The sequence below is a fragment of the Cololabis saira genome, chromosome 21 (assembly GCF_033807715.1).
Source record: "Cololabis saira isolate AMF1-May2022 chromosome 21, fColSai1.1, whole genome shotgun sequence".
Classification (NCBI taxonomy): Eukaryota; Metazoa; Chordata; class Actinopteri; order Beloniformes; family Belonidae; genus Cololabis; species Cololabis saira.
Genome location: NC_084607.1, coordinates 672,881 through 692,750, shown reverse-complemented (window position 1 = coordinate 692,750; position 19,870 = coordinate 672,881). Strand labels below are relative to the sequence as shown.

Here is a 19,870-nt window from a genome sequence, read left to right as displayed (position 1 = left end):
TTTTAAATTGGATTCTGAATTTTACAGGTAGCCAATGGAGCGACGCTAACACTGGAGAGACGTGGTCTCTCCTGCTAATTCCTGTCAGCACTCGTGCTGCTGCATTCTGGATCAGCTGGAGCCTATTCAGCAAATTACTTGGACATCCTGCTAACAACACATTACAGTAATCTAGTCTAGAAGATACAAACGCATGAACTAGTTTTTCTGCATCACTCTGCGAGAGGATTTTCCTAATTTTTGCAATATTACGGAGATGGAAAAAGGCTATTTTACAAACCTGATTGACATATGGTTTAAACGACAAATCCTGATGGAAAACAACACCAAGGTTTCTCACAGTTGCACTGGAAGCCATCGCAACACCATCTAATCCCTTCCTAAGATGCTCTGGACCAAGAATGATAACCTCTGTTTTATCTGAATTTAGAAGCAAGAAATTTCTGGACATCCAGTCCTTGATGTCCCTAAGACAAGCCTGAAGTTTAACTAACGGTTCTGTTTCATCCGGCTTCATAGACAAGTAGAGCTGCGTATCATCAGCATAACAATGAAAGTGTATGCCGTGATTCTGGATTATACTTCCCAACGGCTGCATGTATAAACCAATTGTTTCCTGTTCCGTAGCTCCGCCCACTCTGATGTCACAGCCCCAGGGGGAGGAGCATGACGTCCGCCGGTGAACGCATCGACAAGAAAACGCCTGAAGAAGAAGAAGACGATAATGGGCTTCCTCTCGTCGCCATGACGACCGCACAGGAGGTGGCAGAGAAACCGCCCCCCGGCCACGACATCAACTGGGAGGCGTTACCGTGGCGACCGCGGGAGGGGCCTGAGCCTGAGCCTGAGCCGGAGGGGGCGGAGCCTGAGCCGGAGGAGGAGGAGGAGGAGATGGAGGCCGTGGCCTCGTCGCCCGACGGACGATTCCTCAAGTTCAGCACGGAGATCGGGAGAGGATCGTTCAAGACCGTCTACAAAGGTCTGGACACGGAGACCACGCTGGAGGTGGCCTGGTGTGAGCTGCAGGTGAGAACCGGGAAATACGAGGGCCCTGAACGCACCACCACGCTGGAGGTGGCCTGGTGTGAGCTGCAGGTGAGAACCGGGAAATACGGGGGCCCTCAGCAGCTGTGCTCTGGTTGCTAGGGGCAACAAGAACCTCGTCATGAGGAAGGTTCCGGGTTCGCTTTGAGAAAACCCCAGATTAGCCTTGTGACAAGTTCTCAAATAACTCCGATTTGTGAGAAAACCGTAGCTCCTACCAGAAAAATAAAGACATCGTGAGAGACACAGAACCCGGCAGATTCTGACAATCTTAATTTTATTCAGATATTCCTTAAAATGTGTTAGTAACGGCAGTTAGAAAACAAAGTGAGATTTTTTTGAAGAAAACGTTTTAATTTTTTTTATTACATTGCAGTCAATGGAGACCGAGGCAGGAATTCGCGTGGCTGTTAGCCCCCCCGTTTGAATTTTGTGCATACCCCGCCTGTGAAAGTGACATTTTATGAATCCCAACATCTATGTCTACACTCTGACCAAAAATTATCTCTAAACCTTTTACGGTTCGGCCGTGAGCCCGAGTTACAAATAAAAATTAAGGTCATTTTTTGAATGTTTCTCTCACTCTAAAAAATTAGAGCTTCACTCTAAATTTGACAAAGAAGTGATTTCCAGTCCTCGCTTGAGTGCTCATATCTTGAAAAGTGTACATTTTAGGAAAAAACTGTTTCAGGTTTGGAGAGAGAAGAGAAGTTTTCCTCCGTTTTGAAGTTTGAATGACAGTTCTACGTGCAAGTATGAAAAGATACGTGACTCAGAAAAAAGGTGAATTTTGTCTTTTTTCTCGACATATTCCCATCCGCTTTGAATGGCGCCATAGGAATACATGGGAAAATCTCCCCATTAGTTTGGAAATTTGGAAATGTTTTTGCACTTTGTGCAAAAACTATTTGTGCCATCACTTTGAAAATCCACAGGACTGTAGTTAAATTCAGGGCCTACAACTTTCTAAATTGGTTGATACTTTTTCGAGTAACGGTGTGCGAGTGGTGAGGCCCCAAAGTTCTCCCAATGCGTTCTGGATGGGGGTAAGCGCACACGTTTTTGCACGTTGCGCAAAAACGTGCACACCAATCGCTAATAAAAGTCATAGCACACGATTCCCGATTAAGGCGCACGTTTCTACGTGTTTACTTTTCGCGTTTTTTTTATCAAAGCTGCGGGACTAGTTACGCGCTGAAGTTTTGTCTGGAAAATGAATAAGATGAAACGCACACAATAACAATAGTGCCACGGCTGCGCCAAGAGGCACTGCTCCTCCATTGCTATTGCAGAGCTATGGAGGAGGCGTGTGTGTCAGAGGGGCTGATCTGTGGCATTTTTAGCGATTATGTTTTAACGGGGATGTTTAGGCCACAAGGGCCCATCTAGAATGCTTCGCCCCCCCTAGGCTGGGACCCCTGCTCCGCCCCTGGCCTTGACAATCATGTGCCTGTAAGTAATCCTCATGTTTTATAGTTAAACTTACTTTTGATTGTCTGCTGAAAATCTAGATAATTGTTGGGAAAACGGGAGCGATGCTAACGCGTTAGCCGGTCAATGGCTATAATGCTGTTGTTATTGTTGTTACAATTGTTATTGTAAGATGTTTTGGGCTAAATTGAGGTTTTTACAGGGTATTTTGTATATAGTTATTATTGGAAGTAGTTATTATTTGTGTGCAATACCTTTTGAATTGCCATTCCGTTTCTGTGTGTGTGTGTGTGTGTGTGTGTGTGTGTGTGTGTGTGTGTGTGTGTGTGTGTGTGTGTGTGTGTGTGTGTGTGTGTGTGTGTGTGTGTGTGTGTGTGTGTGTGTGTGTGTGTGTGTGTGTGTGTGTGTGTGTGTGGTGGACGGGACGGCACAGGACGGGAACGGGGTGGGGGGGCGCCAGAAAATATTTTGCCTAGGGCGCCAAATGGGTCAGGAACGGCCCTGCCTGAACGCACCACAGGACCCTGAACGCACCACCACGCTGTAGGTGGCCTGGTGTGAGCTGCAGGTGAGGACCGGGAAATACGGGGGCCCTGAACGCACCACAGGACTGGAGCCTGAACAATGGCTGCCATTGCCTTTCAAGGCCTTGAGGGTCGACACGTCAGCAGATCAGAGTCGTGGAGGAGGTGGAGATGCTGAAGGACCTGGTTCTGGTTCTGACCCAGACCTGGTTCTGGTTCTGATGGTCCTGGTTCTGGTTCTGGTTGTGTTCCAGACCCACCGGCTGAACAAGGAGGAGCGCCAGCGCTTCGTGGAGGAGGTGGAGATGCTGAAGAAGCTGCAACATCCCAACATCGTCCGGTTCTTCGACTCCTGGAAGTCGACGCTGAAGAACCAGCGGGTTACGATTCTGGTGACGGAGCTGATGACGTCAGGGACCCTGAAGACGTGAGTCAGAACTGGACCAGGTCCAGGTCCTGGTCCAGGTCATCAGGACAAGGACAAAGGACAAAGACAGGACAAAGTCGAAATTTGGCCTTTTTTCTCAACATTTCAACTTTATTCACAAAATTTCGACTTTTTTCTCGATATTATTCGACTTTTTTTTCTCGATATTTTGACTTTTTTTTCTCGATATTTTGACTTTTTTTCTCGACATTTAGACTTTTTTTCTCGACATTTAGACTTTTTTCTCAACATTTCGACTTTTTTCTCAACATTTTGACTTTTTTCTCAACATTTCGACTTTATTCACAAAATTTCGACTTTTTTCTGGACATTTTGATTTTTTTCTCGAAGTGCACAATCAAAAACAATCTTCCCCTCTCAAGTTGGTAAAGAAGCATGAAATTTGGCACAGATTCTCTCCAAGGTCTAACTCTTTAGGAAAAAGGCACATGCAACTCAACATTCCAAGATGGTGGCTCCTAAAAAATAAGATTTCCGCCCGGAAACGTGCTTTTTCCTTTATAACTCGAAATGCCTTGATTTTAAGCCCCATAAATATATTAAAGTTGAATATAAAGTTGGGTATTGTGGACATTTTGGTACCAAGTACATGTCTGTATCCAATACAGTTCTTGAGATACAGCATGTAGAAACTTGTATATACCCGGAAAAGTGAGAGTTTAGTAAGATTGATTGTTGTTACGAGAACATGGATTTATGAAAATGTTACTCTCCTAACCTGATATTTTCAGTAGGCTTACTTACTATTAAGACAACCTAAGGGTTGTCTTAATAGTTAAAGATGGCGGCCCTTTTTTCAAGATGGACGTCAAATTCGAGCCAATGACAGCGACGTTCTTGTGATCGCACTAAACATCTTTCCATCCCTCCAGCGGACATTTACGTCTTTAATTTTTGCTGGTCATTGAATTTTGCCTGAGTTTGTGCTGGTGGGGATTTTACTTTCTCTCCCTGGCAGGTTTAACTAAGCCGGACAGGCAGACAAAGCAGCGCACTGGTCCAGGTTGAGGCTTGAGAAAAAGAGGCCGCCATCTTGACATTTTGAGCGGCATTAGAGAGTATCTGTGCCAAATTTCATGCTTCTTTACCAAAGTGAAGTATCGTTTCACTAATCTGCTGTACTGGTACTATAACGACAATCAATCTTACAAAATGCTCACTTTTCCAGGGATATACAAGTTTCTACATGCTGTATCTCAGGAACCGTATTGGATACAGACATGTACTTGGTACCAGAATGTCCACAATACCCAACTTTATATTCAACTTTAATATATTTATGGGGCTTAAAACCAAGGCATTTCGAGTTATAAAGGAAAAAGCACGTTTTTGGGCAGACATGTTGTGTGAAGTGAAGTATCGTGTTGAAACAATGAGTTAACCTGCTGCACTTTTTTTTTTTTTTAAACTTTATTCAACATTTCAAAATTACTAAATTCCTTTGAGGAAACATGAGTTTGCAACTGAAACATAAATTCACAACACACAAGCGAATATGTAACTATACATTTTTTCCAAGATAATCTTCTAAAATTAAATAAAATAAAATAAATTAAATAAATTAAATAAATTAAAATAATCAAAATACAATAATCACAGGGGTTGACATTTCAACAAAAGTGTATAAGTGTAGCAAGATTGTAAATTAAAGAGCAAGAGACTCTAACATGGTTTCATATAAATCATTTATAGACTGATTTTCTTTTGAAAGTACCTTAATAAATGTTATATAACTTTTTATTTCGTTTTTAAAACAAACTATGGAGGGTTTGCTGTTTTTCCATTTATGTTTATGTATATGATATTTACCCAAAATTAGAATTATGTTCACTGGTTTATTTGACCCCTGACCTCTGACCCCTGACCCCCCCCCCAGGTACCTGCGTGGGTTAATGTTGGTTTATTTGACCCCTGACCTCTGACCTCTGACCCCCCCCCCAGGTACCTGCGTGGGTTAATGTTGGTTTATTTGACCCCTGACCCCTGACCCCCCCCCCAGGTACCTGCGTGGGTTAATGTTGGTTTATTTGACCCCTGACCCCTGACCCCCCCCCCAGGTACCTGCGTGGGTTAATGTTGGTTTATTTGACCCCTGACCTCTGACCCCTGACCCCCCCCCCAGGTACCTGCGTGGGTTAATGTTGGTTTATTTGACCCCTGACCCCTGACCCCCCCCCCAGGTACCTGCGTGGGTTAATGTTGGTTTATTTGACCCCTGACCCCTGACCCCCGACCCCCGACCCCCCCCCCCCCCCCCCAGGTACCTGCGTCGGTTCCGGCAGATGAAGCTGAAGCTGCTCCAGTGCTGGAGTCTGCAGATCCTGAAGGGTCTTCACATCCTGCACCGAGACCTGAAGTGTGACAACATCTTCATCACCGGGCCGACGGCGTCGGTGAAGATCGGAGACCTGGGCCTGGCCACGCTCAAGAAGAACTCCTTCGCCAAGAGTGTTATAGGTGAGGAGTTAGAACCCTAGACCTGGTCCTGGACCTGGACTAGACCTGGTCCTGGACCTGGACCTGGTCCAGGACCAGGACCAGGTCCAGGACCCACAGCCTCCGTCAAGGTCGGAGACCTGGGCCTGGCCACGCTCAAGAAGAACTCCTTCGCCAAGAGCGTGATAGGTGAGGAACTAGAAACCTGGACCTGGACCTGGTCTAGACCTGGTCCAGGTCCAGGTCCAGGTCCAGGACCAACCGCCTCCGTCAAGGTCGGAGACCTGGGCCTGGCCACGCTCAAGAAGAACTCCTTCGCCAAGAGTGTGATCGGTGAGAGGTTAGAACCCTAGACCTAGACCTGGTCCAGGTCCAGGTCCAGGTCCAGGACCAACCGCCTCGGTGAAGATCGGAGACCTGGGCCTGGCCACGCTCAAGAAGAACTCCTTCGCTAAGAGTGTTATAGGTGAGGAACTAGAAACCTGGACCAGACCTAGACCTGGTCTAGACCAGGTCTAGGTCTGGTCCAGGAGACCTGGGCCTGGCCACGCTCAAGAAGAACTCCTTCGCCAAGAGCGTGATTGGTGAGGAGTTAGAACCCTGACGGGGTCCGGGTCCTGGTCCAGGTCTACTCCAGGTCCAGGTCCAGGTCCGGTCCAGGTTTAGTCCAGGTCCAGATCCAGGTCCAGGTCCTGGTCCAGGTCTAGGTCCAGGTCCTGGTCCAGGTCCGTGATTCTGGTTTATAGTTTATAGTTTTATTTGGATTCCCATTTGCTGCAGCAAAACTGCAGCTATTCTTGCTGAGTTCGGACACGTAATATATATAAATATATAAATATATACATATAAAGTTGGACTGGGCTGTTCTGGTGCGTTCAGGGACCCCGGAGTTCATGGTAATAATAATAATGATGATGTAATGTTGTGTTCAGGGACCCCGGAGTTCACGGTAATAATAATAATGATGATGTAATGGTGCGTTCAGGGACCCCGGAGTTAATAATAATAATATTGGTGGTGCGTTCAGGGACCCCGGAGTTAATAATAATAATATTGGTGGTGCGTTCAGGGACCCCGGAGTTAATAACAATAATGTGGTGGTGCGTTCAGGGACCCCGGAGTTAATAACAATAATGTGGTGGTGCGTTCAGGGACCCCGGAGTTAATAATAATATTGATGGTGTGTTCAGGGACCCCAGAGTTAATAACAATAATGTGGTGGTGCGTTCAGGGACCCCAGAGTTCATGGTAATAATAATAATAATATTCTGATGGTGCGTTCAGGGACCCCGGAGTTAATAATAATATTGATGGTGCGTTCAGGGACCCCGGAGTTAATAATAATAATATTGGTGGTGCGTTCAGGGACCCCGGAGTTAATAATAATAATATTGGTGGTGCGTTCAGGGACCCCGGAGTTAATAATAATGATGTTCTGGTGCGTTCAGGGACCCCAGAGTTAATAACAATAATGTGGTGGTGCGTTCAGGGACCCCGGAGTTAATAATATTCTGATGGTGCGTTCAGGGACCCCGGAGTTCATGGTAATAATAATAATGATGATGTAATGGTGCGTTCAGGGACCCCGGAGTTAATAATAATAATGTTCTGATGGTGCGTTCAGGGACCCCGGAGTTAATAATAATAATGTTGTGGTGCGTTCAGGGACCCCAGAGTTATTAATAATATTGGTGGTGCGTTCAGGGACCCCGGAGTTAATAATAATAATAATGTTCTGGTGCGTTCAGGGACCCCGGAGTTAATAATATTCTGATGGTGCGTTCAGGGACCCCGGAGTTAATAATAATAATATTGGTGGTGCGTTCAGGGACCCCGGAGTTAATAATAATAATAATGTTGTGGTGCGTTCAGGGACCCCGGAGTTAGTAATATTCTGATGGTGCGTTCAGGGACCCCGGAGTTCATGGCTCCAGAGATGTACGAGGAGAAGTACGACGAGGCCGTGGACGTCTACGCCTTCGGGATGTGCATGTTGGAGATGGCGACGTCCGAGTATCCGTATGCCGAGTGTCGCAGCGCCGCTCAGATCTACCGCAAGGTCACCAGTGTAAGCCCCGCCCCCTGCTCTGGCCACGCCCCCTGCTCTGACCACGCCCCCTGCTCTGGCCACGCCCCTGCTCTGGCCCCGCCCCCTCAGGTCTGACCCCGCCCCCCCCAGGATCAGGTCCAGGTCTCTAACGATCCGGTTCTCCCTCAGGGAACAAAACCCGACAGCTTCTTCAAGGTCAAGGTTCCCGAGCTGAAGGACGTGATCGAGGGCTGTATCCGGACCCGGAGCAGCGAGAGGTGAGTCCGGCGCCGTCCGGGTCCAATCATGAGGCTGTTAGTCCAATCATGAGGCTGTTAGTCCAATCATGAGGCTGTTAGTCCAATCATGAGGCTGTTAGTCCAATCATGTAACTGTAAGTCCAATCATGTGGCTAGGAAGGTGCGTGGGCAATAAGAAGGTGCTTAGGCAATAAGAAGGTGCGTAGGCGCTAAGAAGGTGGTTAATGGTTAATGCCTAACAAACATAAACAACATAAAATAATAAAATCAATAAAACAACCGTAACGACAAGTAGAACAGTTAGCAGGAGGAGCAATTACAAGTGTCCTTAAAAACACAATAGGACAGAAAAGGAAAAGAAAAGCAACAACAATGAAAAGTATACATGTTTTAGGCACGTTATGGAAACAGTGTTGTTCTTCCAAGTAGGCGCTAAGAAGGTGCGTAGGCGCTAAGAAGGTGCGTAGACGCTAAGAAGGTGCGTAGGCGCTAAGAAGGTGCGTAGGCAATAAGAAGGTGCGTGGGCACTAAGAAGGTGCGTAGGCACTAAGAAGGTGCGTAGGCACTAAGAAGGTGCGTAGGGGCTAAGAAGGTGTGTAGGCGCTAAGAAGGTGCGTGGGCACTAAGAAGGTGCGTGGGCACTAAGAAGGTGCGTAGGCACTAAGAAGGTGCGTGGGCACTAAGAAGGTGCCTGGGTAATAAGAAGGTGCGTAGGCGCTAGAAGGTGCGTGGGCACTAAGAAGGTGGGTGGGCAATAAGAAGGTGCCTGGGTAATAAGAAGGTGCGTGGGCACTAAGAAGGTGGGTGGGCAATAAGAAGGTGCGTAGGCACTAAGAAGGTGCGTAGGGGCTAAGAAGGTGTGTAGGCGCTAAGAAGGTGCGTGGGCACTAAGAAGGTGCGTGGGCACTAAGAAGGTGCGTGGGCACTAAGAAGGTGCGTAGGCACTAAGAAGGTGCGTGGGCACTAAGAAGGTGCGTGGGCAATAAGAAGGTGCGTGGGCACTAAGAAGGTGCGTGGGCACTAAGAAGGTGCGTGGGCACTAAGAAGGTGCGTAGGCACTAAGAAGGTGCGTGGGCACTAAGAAGGTGCGTGGGCACTAAGAAGGTGCGTGGGCAATAAGAAGGTGCGTGGGCAATAAGAAGGTGCGTAGGCGCTAGAAGGTGCGTGGGCACTAAGAAGGTGCGTGGGCACTAAGAAGGTGCGTGGGCACTAAGAAGGTGCGTAGGCACTAAGAAGGTGCGTGGGCACTAAGAAGGTGGGTGGGCAATAAGAAGGTGCGTAGGCACTAAGAAGGTGCGTAGGCACTAAGAAGGTGCGTAGGCACTAAGAAGGTGCGTAGGCGCTAAGAAGGTGCGTAGGCGCTAAGAAGGTGCGTAGGCGCTAAGAAGGTGCGTGGGCACTAAGAAGGTGCGTAGGCACTAAGAAGGTGCGTGGGAAATAAGAAGGTGCGTAGGCACTAAGAAGGTGCTTGGGCAATAAGAAGGTGCGTAGGCGCTAAGAAGGTGCGTAGGCACTAAGAAGGTGCGTAGTTTGAGTTTGAGTTTATTTTATTTATAACAGGGACAATACATATTAATGAACATATACATGTAAATATGCAAGATTATAGCCAACGGCTAATTTTCATCTTTAGTCCCTTAGGCAGGTTAATGTCAACAACATAAAATAATGAAATCAATAAAACAACAGTAACGACAAGTAGAACAGTTAGCAGGAGGAGCAATTACAAGTGTCCTTAAAAACACAATAGGACAGAAAAGGAAAAGAAAAGCAACAACAATGAAAAGTATACATGTTTTAGGCACGGTTATGGCAACAGTGTTGTTCTTCCAAGTAGGCGCTAAGAAGGTGCGTAGACGCTAAGAAGGTGCGTAGGCGCTAAGAAGGTGCGTAGGCGCTAAGAAGGTGCGTAGGCGCTAAGAAGGTGCGTAGGCAATAAGAAGCTGCGTGGGCACTAAGAAGGTGCCTGGGTAATAAGAAGGTGCATGGGCAATAAGAAGGTGCGTAGGCACTAAGAAGGTGCATAGGCACTAAGAAGGTGCGTGGGCACTAAGAAGGTGCGTGGGCACTAAGAAGGTGCGTAGGCGCTAGAAGGTGCGTGGGCAATAAGAAGGTGCGTAGGCGCTAAGAAGGTGCGTAGGCGCTAAGAAGGTGCGTAGGCACTAAGAAGGTGCGTGGGCACTAAGAAGGTGCGTGGGCACTAAGAAGGTGCGTAGGCGCTAAGAAAGTGCGTAGGCAATAAGAAGGTGCGTGGGTAATAAGGAGGTGCGTGGGCACTAAGAAGGTGCGTAGGCACTAAGAAGGCGCGTAGGTACTAAGAAGGTGCGTAGACACTAAGATGCATAGGCGCTAAGAAGGTGCGTGGGCACTAAGAAGATGCGTAGGCACTAAGAAGGTACGTAGGCACTAAGAAGGTGCGTGGGCGCTAAGAAGGTGCGTGGGTGCTAAGAAGGTGCGTGGGCAATAAGAAGGTGCGTAGGTGCTAAGAAGGTGCATAGGCACTAAGAAGGTGCGTAGGCACTAAGAAGGTACGTAGGCACTAAGAAGGTGCGTGTGCGATAAGGTGCGTAGGGGCTAAGAAGAGCGTAGACACTAAGAAGGTGCATGGGCTCTAAGAAGGTGCGTAGGCAATAAGAAGGTGCGTGGGAAATAAGAAGGTGCGTAGGCACTAAGAAGGTGTGTGGGCACTAAGAAGGTGCGTAGGCTCTAGAAGGTGCGTGGGCAATAAGAAGGTGCGTAGGCACTAAGAAGGTGCGTGGGCACTAAGAAGGTGCGTGGGCACTAAGAAGGTGCGTGGGCAATAAGAAGGTGCGTGGGCAATAAGAAGGTGCGTAGTCACTAAGAAGGTGCGTAGGCGCTAAGAAGGTGCATAGGCGCTAAGAAGGTGCGTAGGCACAAAGAAGGTGCGTAGGCACTAAGAAGGTGCATAGGCACTAAGAAGGTGTGTAGGCACTAAGAAGGTGCGTAGGCACTAAGAAGGTGCATAGGCGCTAAGAAGGTGCGTAGGCACTTAGAAGGTGCGTAGGCACTAAGAAGGTGCATAGGCGCTAAGAAGGTGCGTAGGCACTAAGAAAGTGCGTAGGCACTAAGAAGGTGCGTAGGCGCTAAGAAGGTGCGTAGGCAATAAGAAGGTGCGTGGGTAATAAGAAGGTGCGTAGCCACTAAGAAGGTGCGTAGGTACTAAGAAGGTGCGTGGGCAATAAGAAAGTGCGTAGGCACTAAGAAGGTGCGTGGGCACTAAGAAGGTGCGTAGGCACTAAGAAGGTGAGTAGGCACTAAGAAGGTGCGTGGGCACTAAGAAGGTGCGTAGGCACTAAGAAAGTGCGTAGGCACTAAGAAGGTACGTAGGCACTAAGAAGGTACGTAGGCACTAAGAAGGTGCGTAGGCACTAAGAAGGTGCGTGGGCACTAAGAAGGTGCGTGGGCACTAAGAACTTGCGTAGGCACTAAGAAAGTGCGTAGGCACTAAGAAGGTACGTAGGCACTAAGAAGGTGCGTAGGCACTAAGAAGGTGCGTAGCAGCTAGAAGGTGCGTGGGCACTAAGAACGTGCGTAGGCAATAAGAAGGTGCGTAAACGCTAAGAAGGTGCGTAGGCACTAAGAAGGTGAGTAGGCACTAAGAAGGTGCGTAGGCAATAAGAAGGTGCGTAGACGCTAAGAAGGTGCGTAGGCACTAAGAAGGTGCGTAGGCACTAAGAAGGTGCGTAGGCGCTAAGAAGGTGCGTAGGCACTAAGAAGGTGCGTGGGCACTAAGAAGGTGCGTAGGCGCTAAGAAGGTGCGTAGGCAATAAGAAGGTGCGTGGGTAATAAGAAGGTGCGTAGGCACTAAGAAGGTGCGTAGGTACTAAGAAGGTGCGTAGACACTAAGAAGATGCATAGGCGCTAAGAAGGTGCGTGGGCATTAAGAAGATGCGTAGGCACTAAGAAGGTACGTAGGCACTAAGAAGGTGCGTGGGCGCTAAGAAGGTGCGTGGGCGCTAAGAAGGTGCGTGGGCAATAAGAAGGTGCGTAGGTGCTAAGAAGGTGCATAGGCACTAAGAAGGTGCGTAGCCACTAAGAAGGTACGTAGGCACTAAGAAGGTGCATAGGCACTAAGAAGGTGCGTGTGCGATAAGGTGCGTAGGGGCTAAGAAGAGCGTAGGCACTAAGAAGGTGCGTGGGCACTAAGAAGGTGCGTAGGCACTAAGAAGGTGCGTAGGCAATAAGAAGGTGCGTGGGAAATAAGAAGGTGCGTAGGCACTAAGAAGGTGTGTGGGCACTAAGAAGGTGCGTAGGCTCTAGAAGGTGCGTGGGCAATAAGAAGGTGCGTGGGCACTAAGAAGGTGCGTGGGCAATAAGAAGGTGCGTAGGCACTAAGAAGGTGCATGGGCAATAAGAAGGTGCGTAGGCACTAAGAAGGTGCGTAGGCGCTAAGAAGGTGCGTAGGCGCTAAGAAGGTGCATAGGCGCTAAGAAGGTGCATAGGCACTAAGAAGGTGCGTAGGCACTAAGAAGGTGCGTAGGCACTAAGAAGGTGCATAGGCGCTAAGAAGGTGCGTAGGCACTAAGAAGGTGCGTAGGCACTAAGAAGGTGCATAGGCGCTAAGAAGGTGCGTAGGCACTAAGAAAGTGCGTAGGCAATAAGAAAGTGCGTAGGCGCTAAGAAGGTGCGTAGGCAATAAGAAGGTGCGTGGGTAATAAGAAGGTGCGTAGGCACTAAGAAGGTGCGTGGGCACTAAGAAGGTGCATGGGCAATAAGAAGGTGCGTGGGCAATAAGAAGGTGCGTAGGCACTAAGAAGGTGCGTGGGCACTAAGAAGGTGTGTAGGCACTAAGAAGGTGAGTAGGCACTAAGAAGGTGCGTGGGCACTAAGAAGGTGCGTAGGCGCTAAGAAGGTGCGTGGGCACTAAGAAGGTGCGAAGGTGCGTGGGCACTAAGAACTTGCGTAGGCACTAAGAAAGTGCGTAGGCACTAAGAAGGTGCGTAGGCGCTAGAAGGTGCGTGGGCACTAAGAACGTGCGTAGGCACTAAGAAGGTGCGTAGGCACTAAGAAGGTGCGTAGGCACTAAGAAGGTGCGTGGGCACTAAGAAGGTGCGTAGGCACTAAGAAGGTGCGTGGGCACTAAGAAGGTACGTAGGCACTAAGAAGGTGCGTGGGCACTAAGAAGGTGCGTAGGCACTAAGAAGGTGCGTGGGCACTAAGAACGTGCGTAGGCACTAAGAAGGTGAGTAGGCACTAAGAAAGTGCGTAGGCACTAAGAAGGTGCGTAGGCACTAAGAAGGTGCGTGGGCACTAAGAAGGTGCGAAGGTGCGTGGGCACTAAGAACTTGCGTAGGCACTAAGAAAGTGCGTAGGCACTAAGAAGGTACGTAGGCACTAAGAAGGTGCGTAGGCACTAAGAAGGTGCGTAGGCGCTAGAAGGTGCGTGGGCACTAAGAACGTGCGTAGGCACTAAGAAGGTGCTTGGGCACTAAGAAGGTGCGTAGGCAATAAGAAGGTGCGTAGACGCTAAGAAGGTGCGTAGGCGCTAGAAGGTGCGTGGGCACTAAGAAGGTGCGTAGACGCTAAGAAGGTGCGTGGGCACTAAGAAGGTGCGTAGGCGCTAGAAGGTGCGTGGGCACTAAGAAGGTGCGTAGGCGCTAGAAGGTGCGTGGGCACTAAGAACGTGCGTAGGCACTAAGAAGGTGCGTAGGCAATAAGAAGGTGCGTAGGCGCTAGAAGGTGCGTGGGCACTAAGAACGTGCGTAGGCACTAAGAAGGTGCGTGGGCACTAAGAAGGTGCGTAGGCGCTAGAAGGTGCGTGGGCACTAAGAACGTGCGTAGGCACTAAGAAGGTGCGTAGACGCTAAGAAGGTGCGTGGGCACTAAGAAAGTGCGTGGGCAATAAGAATGTGCGTAGACGCTAAGAAGGTGCGTAGGCACTAAGAAGGTGCGTGGGCGCTAAGAAGGGTCCAGGTCCAGGTCTTAACCCTGTCCTCCTCTGGTCCAGGTTCTTGGTCCTGTACCTGCAGGTCTAACGTGTTCTCCTCTGGTCCAGGTTCTCGGTCCAGGACCTGCTGGACCACCGGTTCTTCCAGGAGCGGACGGGCGTGTACGTGGAGCTAGCGGAGGAGGACGACGGCTCGGCGGCGCTAAAGCTCTGGCTACGAGTCGACGACCAGAAGAAGCTCCGCGGAAAATACAAGGACAACAACGCCATCGAGTTCCTGTTCGAGCTGTACAAGGACGTCCCGGAGGAGGTGGCCCAGGAGATGGTTGGTAGACCCGCCCGCGGCCCTGGCCCCGCCCCTAGCCCCGACCTCTGCCCCCACCCTTGGCCCGGGGCTGGCCCCGCCCCCTAGAGTTTTCTTCTTCCGGCTCTCGGCGAAGGCAGACGCTTTTTCTGCTCCTCTCCCTTATCTATCTGCCCTGCTACTGCTTTTGTCCTGTCTCGTCTTCAGAGTCTCTTCTTTTCACTCCTCCCAAACTCTACAATCATGGAATTGATTAACTGGTCTCTCAGCACAATTGACCACATTTTTGCGACGAGAAGTCAGGGGGTAAGGGAGCCCTCCTGCCCCGACGGGACATTTTTTGCTGGATACACAATAGATTCCTACAAACACTGGAAACCGTTGTGTTTGGTGATTCTGTCTGTCGAGGACGTTGAAGATGCTTCATAATTGGATTACTGATAACAGGATTTCTCTTGATCGGAGGGGGATTCCTGGTCTATCGACAAACGTGTAAGTCGTTGACAGCTGTTCTGGCTCTTTCAGAGCTGCCGGACGTGGCTGAAGGATCAAGCAAGGTGATCAACACTCAGACTTTAACGCTGGGGGAGCAAAGCCGTAAGCTGGATGTGATTCTCTAACAGAATCTCAGGCTGGCGGCGTCTTTGAGCTCATTGGCAAGATGGAGAAGACCTTGGAGAAGTTGGAAGCTCGGCTTGGCGGGAATTGATCACAAATTTGTCTGATTGGAGTCGCCATTGATGAACCAGAGACTGAAGGCTGATGGAAAATTACTGAGTCTGTCTGTTTGCAATATAATTGTTGATTCTATAATCTGAACTTGACAGGGTGGTTTTTGGCCGATCACTCTGGTCACAATCTCCCTGGTGGAATGTAAACAAGGTGACTCTGCCCCCACTAACCCTCCCCTCTCAGGAACATCTGTGGACCTGTTTCAGAACTGACCGAACCGTCTGATAACATCAAGGACATTGGCTGAGAGCAGCTCTGAGCCAAGTTCACGACTTACCGCTACACACACTTACTGATAACCACACCTCCCTCAACTCAACGCCTTCCTCGCCCCCCCTCTTATCAGCCCCCCCAACAGTCTCCGGGTTTCCAGCGCCATGAATTCGCCCCCTGGTCTCACCTGTCCTGTTTTCCCCAGGTGGTGCTGGGGTTCGTTTGCGAGGCCGACTACAAGGTGATAGCTCGAGCGGTGCGGGATCGCGTCTCCACCATCAAGGCGGAGCGGGAGCGGCGCCGCCGCCTGCAGGAGGCGGGGCTTACCGGCGGCGCGGAGGAGGAGGCGGAGCCCCAGCAGCTCCGGGCGGCCAATCAGAGACCAGCGGCCGGTCGGGTGAGTGTGGTGTTGAACGCGTTGTCATGGAAACAGCAGCTGGAGTCAGTTCCTCACCTGTTTTAACCCCCACAGACCGAGTCTCCGGCCTGGACGACAGCCACGCCCACCAAGCCGGCCACGCCCACCACCACACAAACCACGCCCACCACTCCAGCCACGCCCACCACCACACAAGCCCCGCCCACCACCACACAAGCCCCGCCCACCACCACTCCAGCCATGCCCACCACCACACAAGCCCCGCCCACTACTCCAGCCCCACCCACCACCACACAAGCCCCGCCCACCACCACACAAGCCCCGCCCACTACTCCAGCCCCACCCACCACCACACAAGCCCCGCCCACCACACAAGCCCCGCCCACCACCACACAAGCCACGCCCACCACCACACAAGCCCCGCCCACCACTCCAGCCCCGCCCACCACTCCAGCCCCGCCCACCACCACACAAGCACCGCCCACCACACAAGCACCGCCCACCACTCCAGCCCCGCCCACCACCACACAAGCACCGCCCACCACACAAGCCCCGCCCACCACCACACAAGCCCTGCCCACCACCACACAAGCCCTGCCCACCACTCCGACCACGCCCACCACCACTAAAGCCCCGCCCACTACTCCAGTCACGCCCACCAAACAAGCCCCGCCCATCACACAAGCCACGCCCACCACGCCTGGAGCCTCGATGACATCACTGGCTTCGGTGACATCACTGCCATCAATGACATCACTGCCATCGATGACATCACTGCCATCGATGACATCACTGCCATCGATGACATCACTGGCGTCGGTGACATCACTGGCGTCGGTGGATTCTGGGATCAGCAGCGTCTCCAGCAGGACGGAGGGAGACGAGGACGAGACGGACCTGAACTACAACAACTGTGAGACATCTGTCCATCCGTCTTACTGTTATTACTATTATTAGTCCCACGGCTCCAACTCCTCAGCTATGGAATAGCAATGGAGGAGCAATAATAAGAGTGCCTCGTGCATGGAAATCACTTTTTCGTCAAACTTAGAGTGCGGAATGTTGGTTGGTAAAGTGTGAGAAACAGTAAAAAATAACCCTCTCGAAATTTCTGCGAGGGAATTTTTTCTAGTTAGTGCCACAGCTGCGCCAGAGGCACTCCTCCTCCACAGCTATGCAATAGCAATGGAGGAGGAGTGCCTCTTCCGTATAAACTTCGGTGCGTAACTAGTCCCGCAGCTTTGAGAAAATGCGAAAAGTAAAAACTTAGAAACGTGCCCCCTAATCGGGAATCGAGTGGTATGACTTTTATTAGCGATTGGTGCGCACGTTTTTGCTCAACTTGCGAAAACGTGGGCTTTTTGGGCCATCCGAACGCATTGGGAGAACTTTGGGGCCTCACCACTCGCACACCGTTACTCGAAATATTCTGAACCGATTTAGAAAGTTGTAGGCCCTGAATTTAACTACAGTCCTGTGAATCGTCAGAGCGATCGCACAAATAGTTTTGGCACGAAGTGCAAAAACATTTCCAAATTTCCAAACTAATGGGGAGATTTTCCCATGTATGTGTGTGGCGCGGAATGTCACACTGTGGATGGGAGGAGGTAAAAAAAAAGCCAAAATTCACCTTTTTTCTGAGTCACCTAACTTTCTCATACTTGCACGTAGAAATGTCATTCAAACTTCAAAACGGAGGAAAACTTCTCCTCTCTCCAAAACAGATGTACACTTTTAAAGATATGAGCACTCAAGCGAGGACTGGAAATCACTTTTTCGTCAAACCTAGAGTGCAAAATGTTGGTTGGTAGAGTGTGAGAAGCCGTTAAAAATTACCTGAATGTTTATTTGTAACTCGAGCTCACGGCCAAACCGTAAAAAGGAGACCAATAATTTTTGGTCAGAATGTAGACATAGGTGTTGGGATTCATAAAATGTGACTTTGACAGGCGGGGTATGCACAAAATTTAAACGGGGGAGGCTAGAGCGGCACCAATACCTGTCTCGGTCTCCATTGGCTGTAATGTAATGAAACGTTTTCTTCAAAAGAATCTCACTATGTCTTTTCACTGAGCTTATTCCCTAATTTTAAGGAATATCTGAATAAAATTAAGATTGTCAGAATCTGCCGGGTTCCGTGTCTCTCACAATGTTTTTGTTTTTCTGCTAAGAGCTACGGTTTGATCACAAATCGGAGTGATTTGAGACCTTGTCAGAAGCCAAAATCTGGGTTTTTCTCACAGCCAAACCGGAAGGTTCTGAAGTCGAGGTTCTTGTTGCCGGGGCAACCAGCAGTCACTGCTGACTGATTGCCTCAGCCAGAACTGGTCACATGACTCAGTCACTAAAGACTTAATTTAATTTAACCTGTAAAATGGAGACGCCTAAAAGAATTCTGGGAAATTTGACCCCTGACCTTTGACCTTAGCCAACCCCCAGTCCTGCAGCCACACGGCCGGGAAGCTGGAACTGGTTCATGGTGGCGGTCACATGACTCAGTCACTAAAGACTATTAAATACCCCCCCACACACACACACACACACACACACACACACACACACACACACACACAGCAAATAACCCACAGTAAATGCTATAACTTTTGAATGGTTTGACATAGAGAGTGGGTGGTGTCATTTGACTCGGTATTGAGTCCTTGACCTTCATTGGTGCAATTTAGCCCCACCCCTTCTTCTGATTGGTTGATATGTGATAGTCCGATAACTTTTGAATGGTTTGACGTAAAGAGTCGTGGGTGGTGTCATCGGACTTAGTTTTGAGTCCTTCACCTTTATTGCTGAAAAATTTAGCAATGTACACAAATGTACAGCAGCCCCCCGTGGCACTCTCCAAATTTCTGCGAGGAAAAGTTATCTATTATTGTTATTATTATCTACTATTATTATGTTATTTTCATCGGATTCCAGTTCAATCTTTCTTTCCTCTTGTTGCCATGGCAGCCGACTGCGAGCCTGAAGCCACGCCTCCTCCGGTCCCTGAGGCTCCGCCCCCTCCGGCCCGGGCCCCGCCCTCCAAAGCCCCGCCCTTCCCCGTGCTGCGTTTCCCCAAGGTAGGCGGGGCTTACTTCCGGGAGAGGGCGTGGCCTAACAACCAGGTCCAGGTCTGGTTCTGGACCTGGACCTGTACCTGGACCTGGTTCTGGTCCAGGTGCAGGTGCAGGTCCAGGTCTGAGTCCTGAACTGTGTCTCTCCTGCAGAGCATCGCCGTTTCCCAGAGTTCCGAGCGGCCGCCGCCGGAGTCGTCCTCTGGGTTCTGCTCACCTGTGGACAGGTAGGACCGACCCGGTCAGAGGTCAGGGGTCAAAAGTTGGGGGCGGGTTTCTGAGCGTCTCCACGTCCCTCTCTCTCTCCAGCTGTTCATCCGACCTGACGTCGGGTTTGAGTGACGGCACCGACGGCCAATCAGAGAAGAGCAGCCGGGCGGAGCGGGAGGCCAAGCAGTTCAGGAGGAGAGTCCGGGCCCGGCTGGGGATCATCGGGGTGAGTCTGGGGTCATGTGACCTGGGAGCTGCTCATGTGACCCGGGAGCAGGTCATGCAGTGTTGTTTTTGGCAGCCATTTTAGATTTAGTCTTAGTCTTAGGCTGCGTCCGACATGCCGTACTAAACAGTAAATACTAAAAAAATATACTTAAGTTCGGCACACTTTTGAGTAAATATCAATAGTAGCATGAATTGGGACGTGCTACTCAGAGCCACATGGCACTTCCTGCCGTTGGGAGGGGGAGTTGTTACCATGGTAACAGCAGCACTTCCTGCCGTTGGGAGGGGGAGTTGTTACCATGGTAACAGCAGCAGTAGCAGTAGCAGCAGTATTTTAGAATTTTTTCAGTATTTTAGACTTTTTTCTCGAAATTTCGACTTAATTCTTGAAATGTAGACTTTATTCTCGAAAACAACACTGCGGTCATGTGACCCGGTCGTGTGACCAGTGTCTCCGTCTCCAGGTCTCGGACTCGGTGGACCGCGTGGCCGAGTGTCAGCTGCAGACGCACAACAACAAGATGGTGACCTTCAAGTTCGACCTGGACGGAGACAACCCGGAGGACATCGCCGCGGTGATGGTGAGGGCCGGCTAGCCGCTAACCGCTAACTACTAGCCGCTAGCCGCTAACGAGTTAGCTAGCCGCTAGCTGCTAACG

At 49.9% G+C, this 19,870-nt stretch overlaps 1 protein-coding gene across 3 annotated transcripts in view; it reads left to right on the top strand.

Moving 5' to 3' along the window:
• The window catches only part of LOC133422244 (serine/threonine-protein kinase WNK4-like), a 28,090-nt gene that overhangs the window by 1,432 nt on the left and 6,788 nt on the right, over positions 1 to 19,870 (top strand). For 2 of the 3 annotated variants that reach the window (XM_061712193.1, XM_061712192.1), the window contains exons 2-13: positions 628 to 1,026; positions 3,254 to 3,426; positions 5,708 to 5,904; positions 7,794 to 7,951; positions 8,102 to 8,190; positions 14,189 to 14,405; positions 15,535 to 15,726; positions 15,802 to 16,621; positions 18,670 to 18,779; positions 18,927 to 19,000; positions 19,083 to 19,209; positions 19,676 to 19,792. In XM_061712193.1, the coding sequence (XP_061568177.1) occupies positions 667 to 1,026; positions 3,254 to 3,426; positions 5,708 to 5,904; positions 7,794 to 7,951; positions 8,102 to 8,190; positions 14,189 to 14,405; positions 15,535 to 15,726; positions 15,802 to 16,621; positions 18,670 to 18,779; positions 18,927 to 19,000; positions 19,083 to 19,209; positions 19,676 to 19,792 (2,634 nt within the window). In that variant the 5' untranslated portion in view covers positions 628 to 666. Of the gene's footprint in view, positions 1 to 627; positions 1,027 to 1,070; positions 1,096 to 3,253; positions 3,427 to 5,707; positions 5,905 to 7,793; positions 7,952 to 8,101; positions 8,191 to 14,188; positions 14,406 to 15,534; positions 15,727 to 15,801; positions 16,622 to 18,669; positions 18,780 to 18,926; positions 19,001 to 19,082; positions 19,210 to 19,675; positions 19,793 to 19,870 lie in introns of those variants that run through there. The other variant, XM_061712194.1, reaches the window with a different exon arrangement.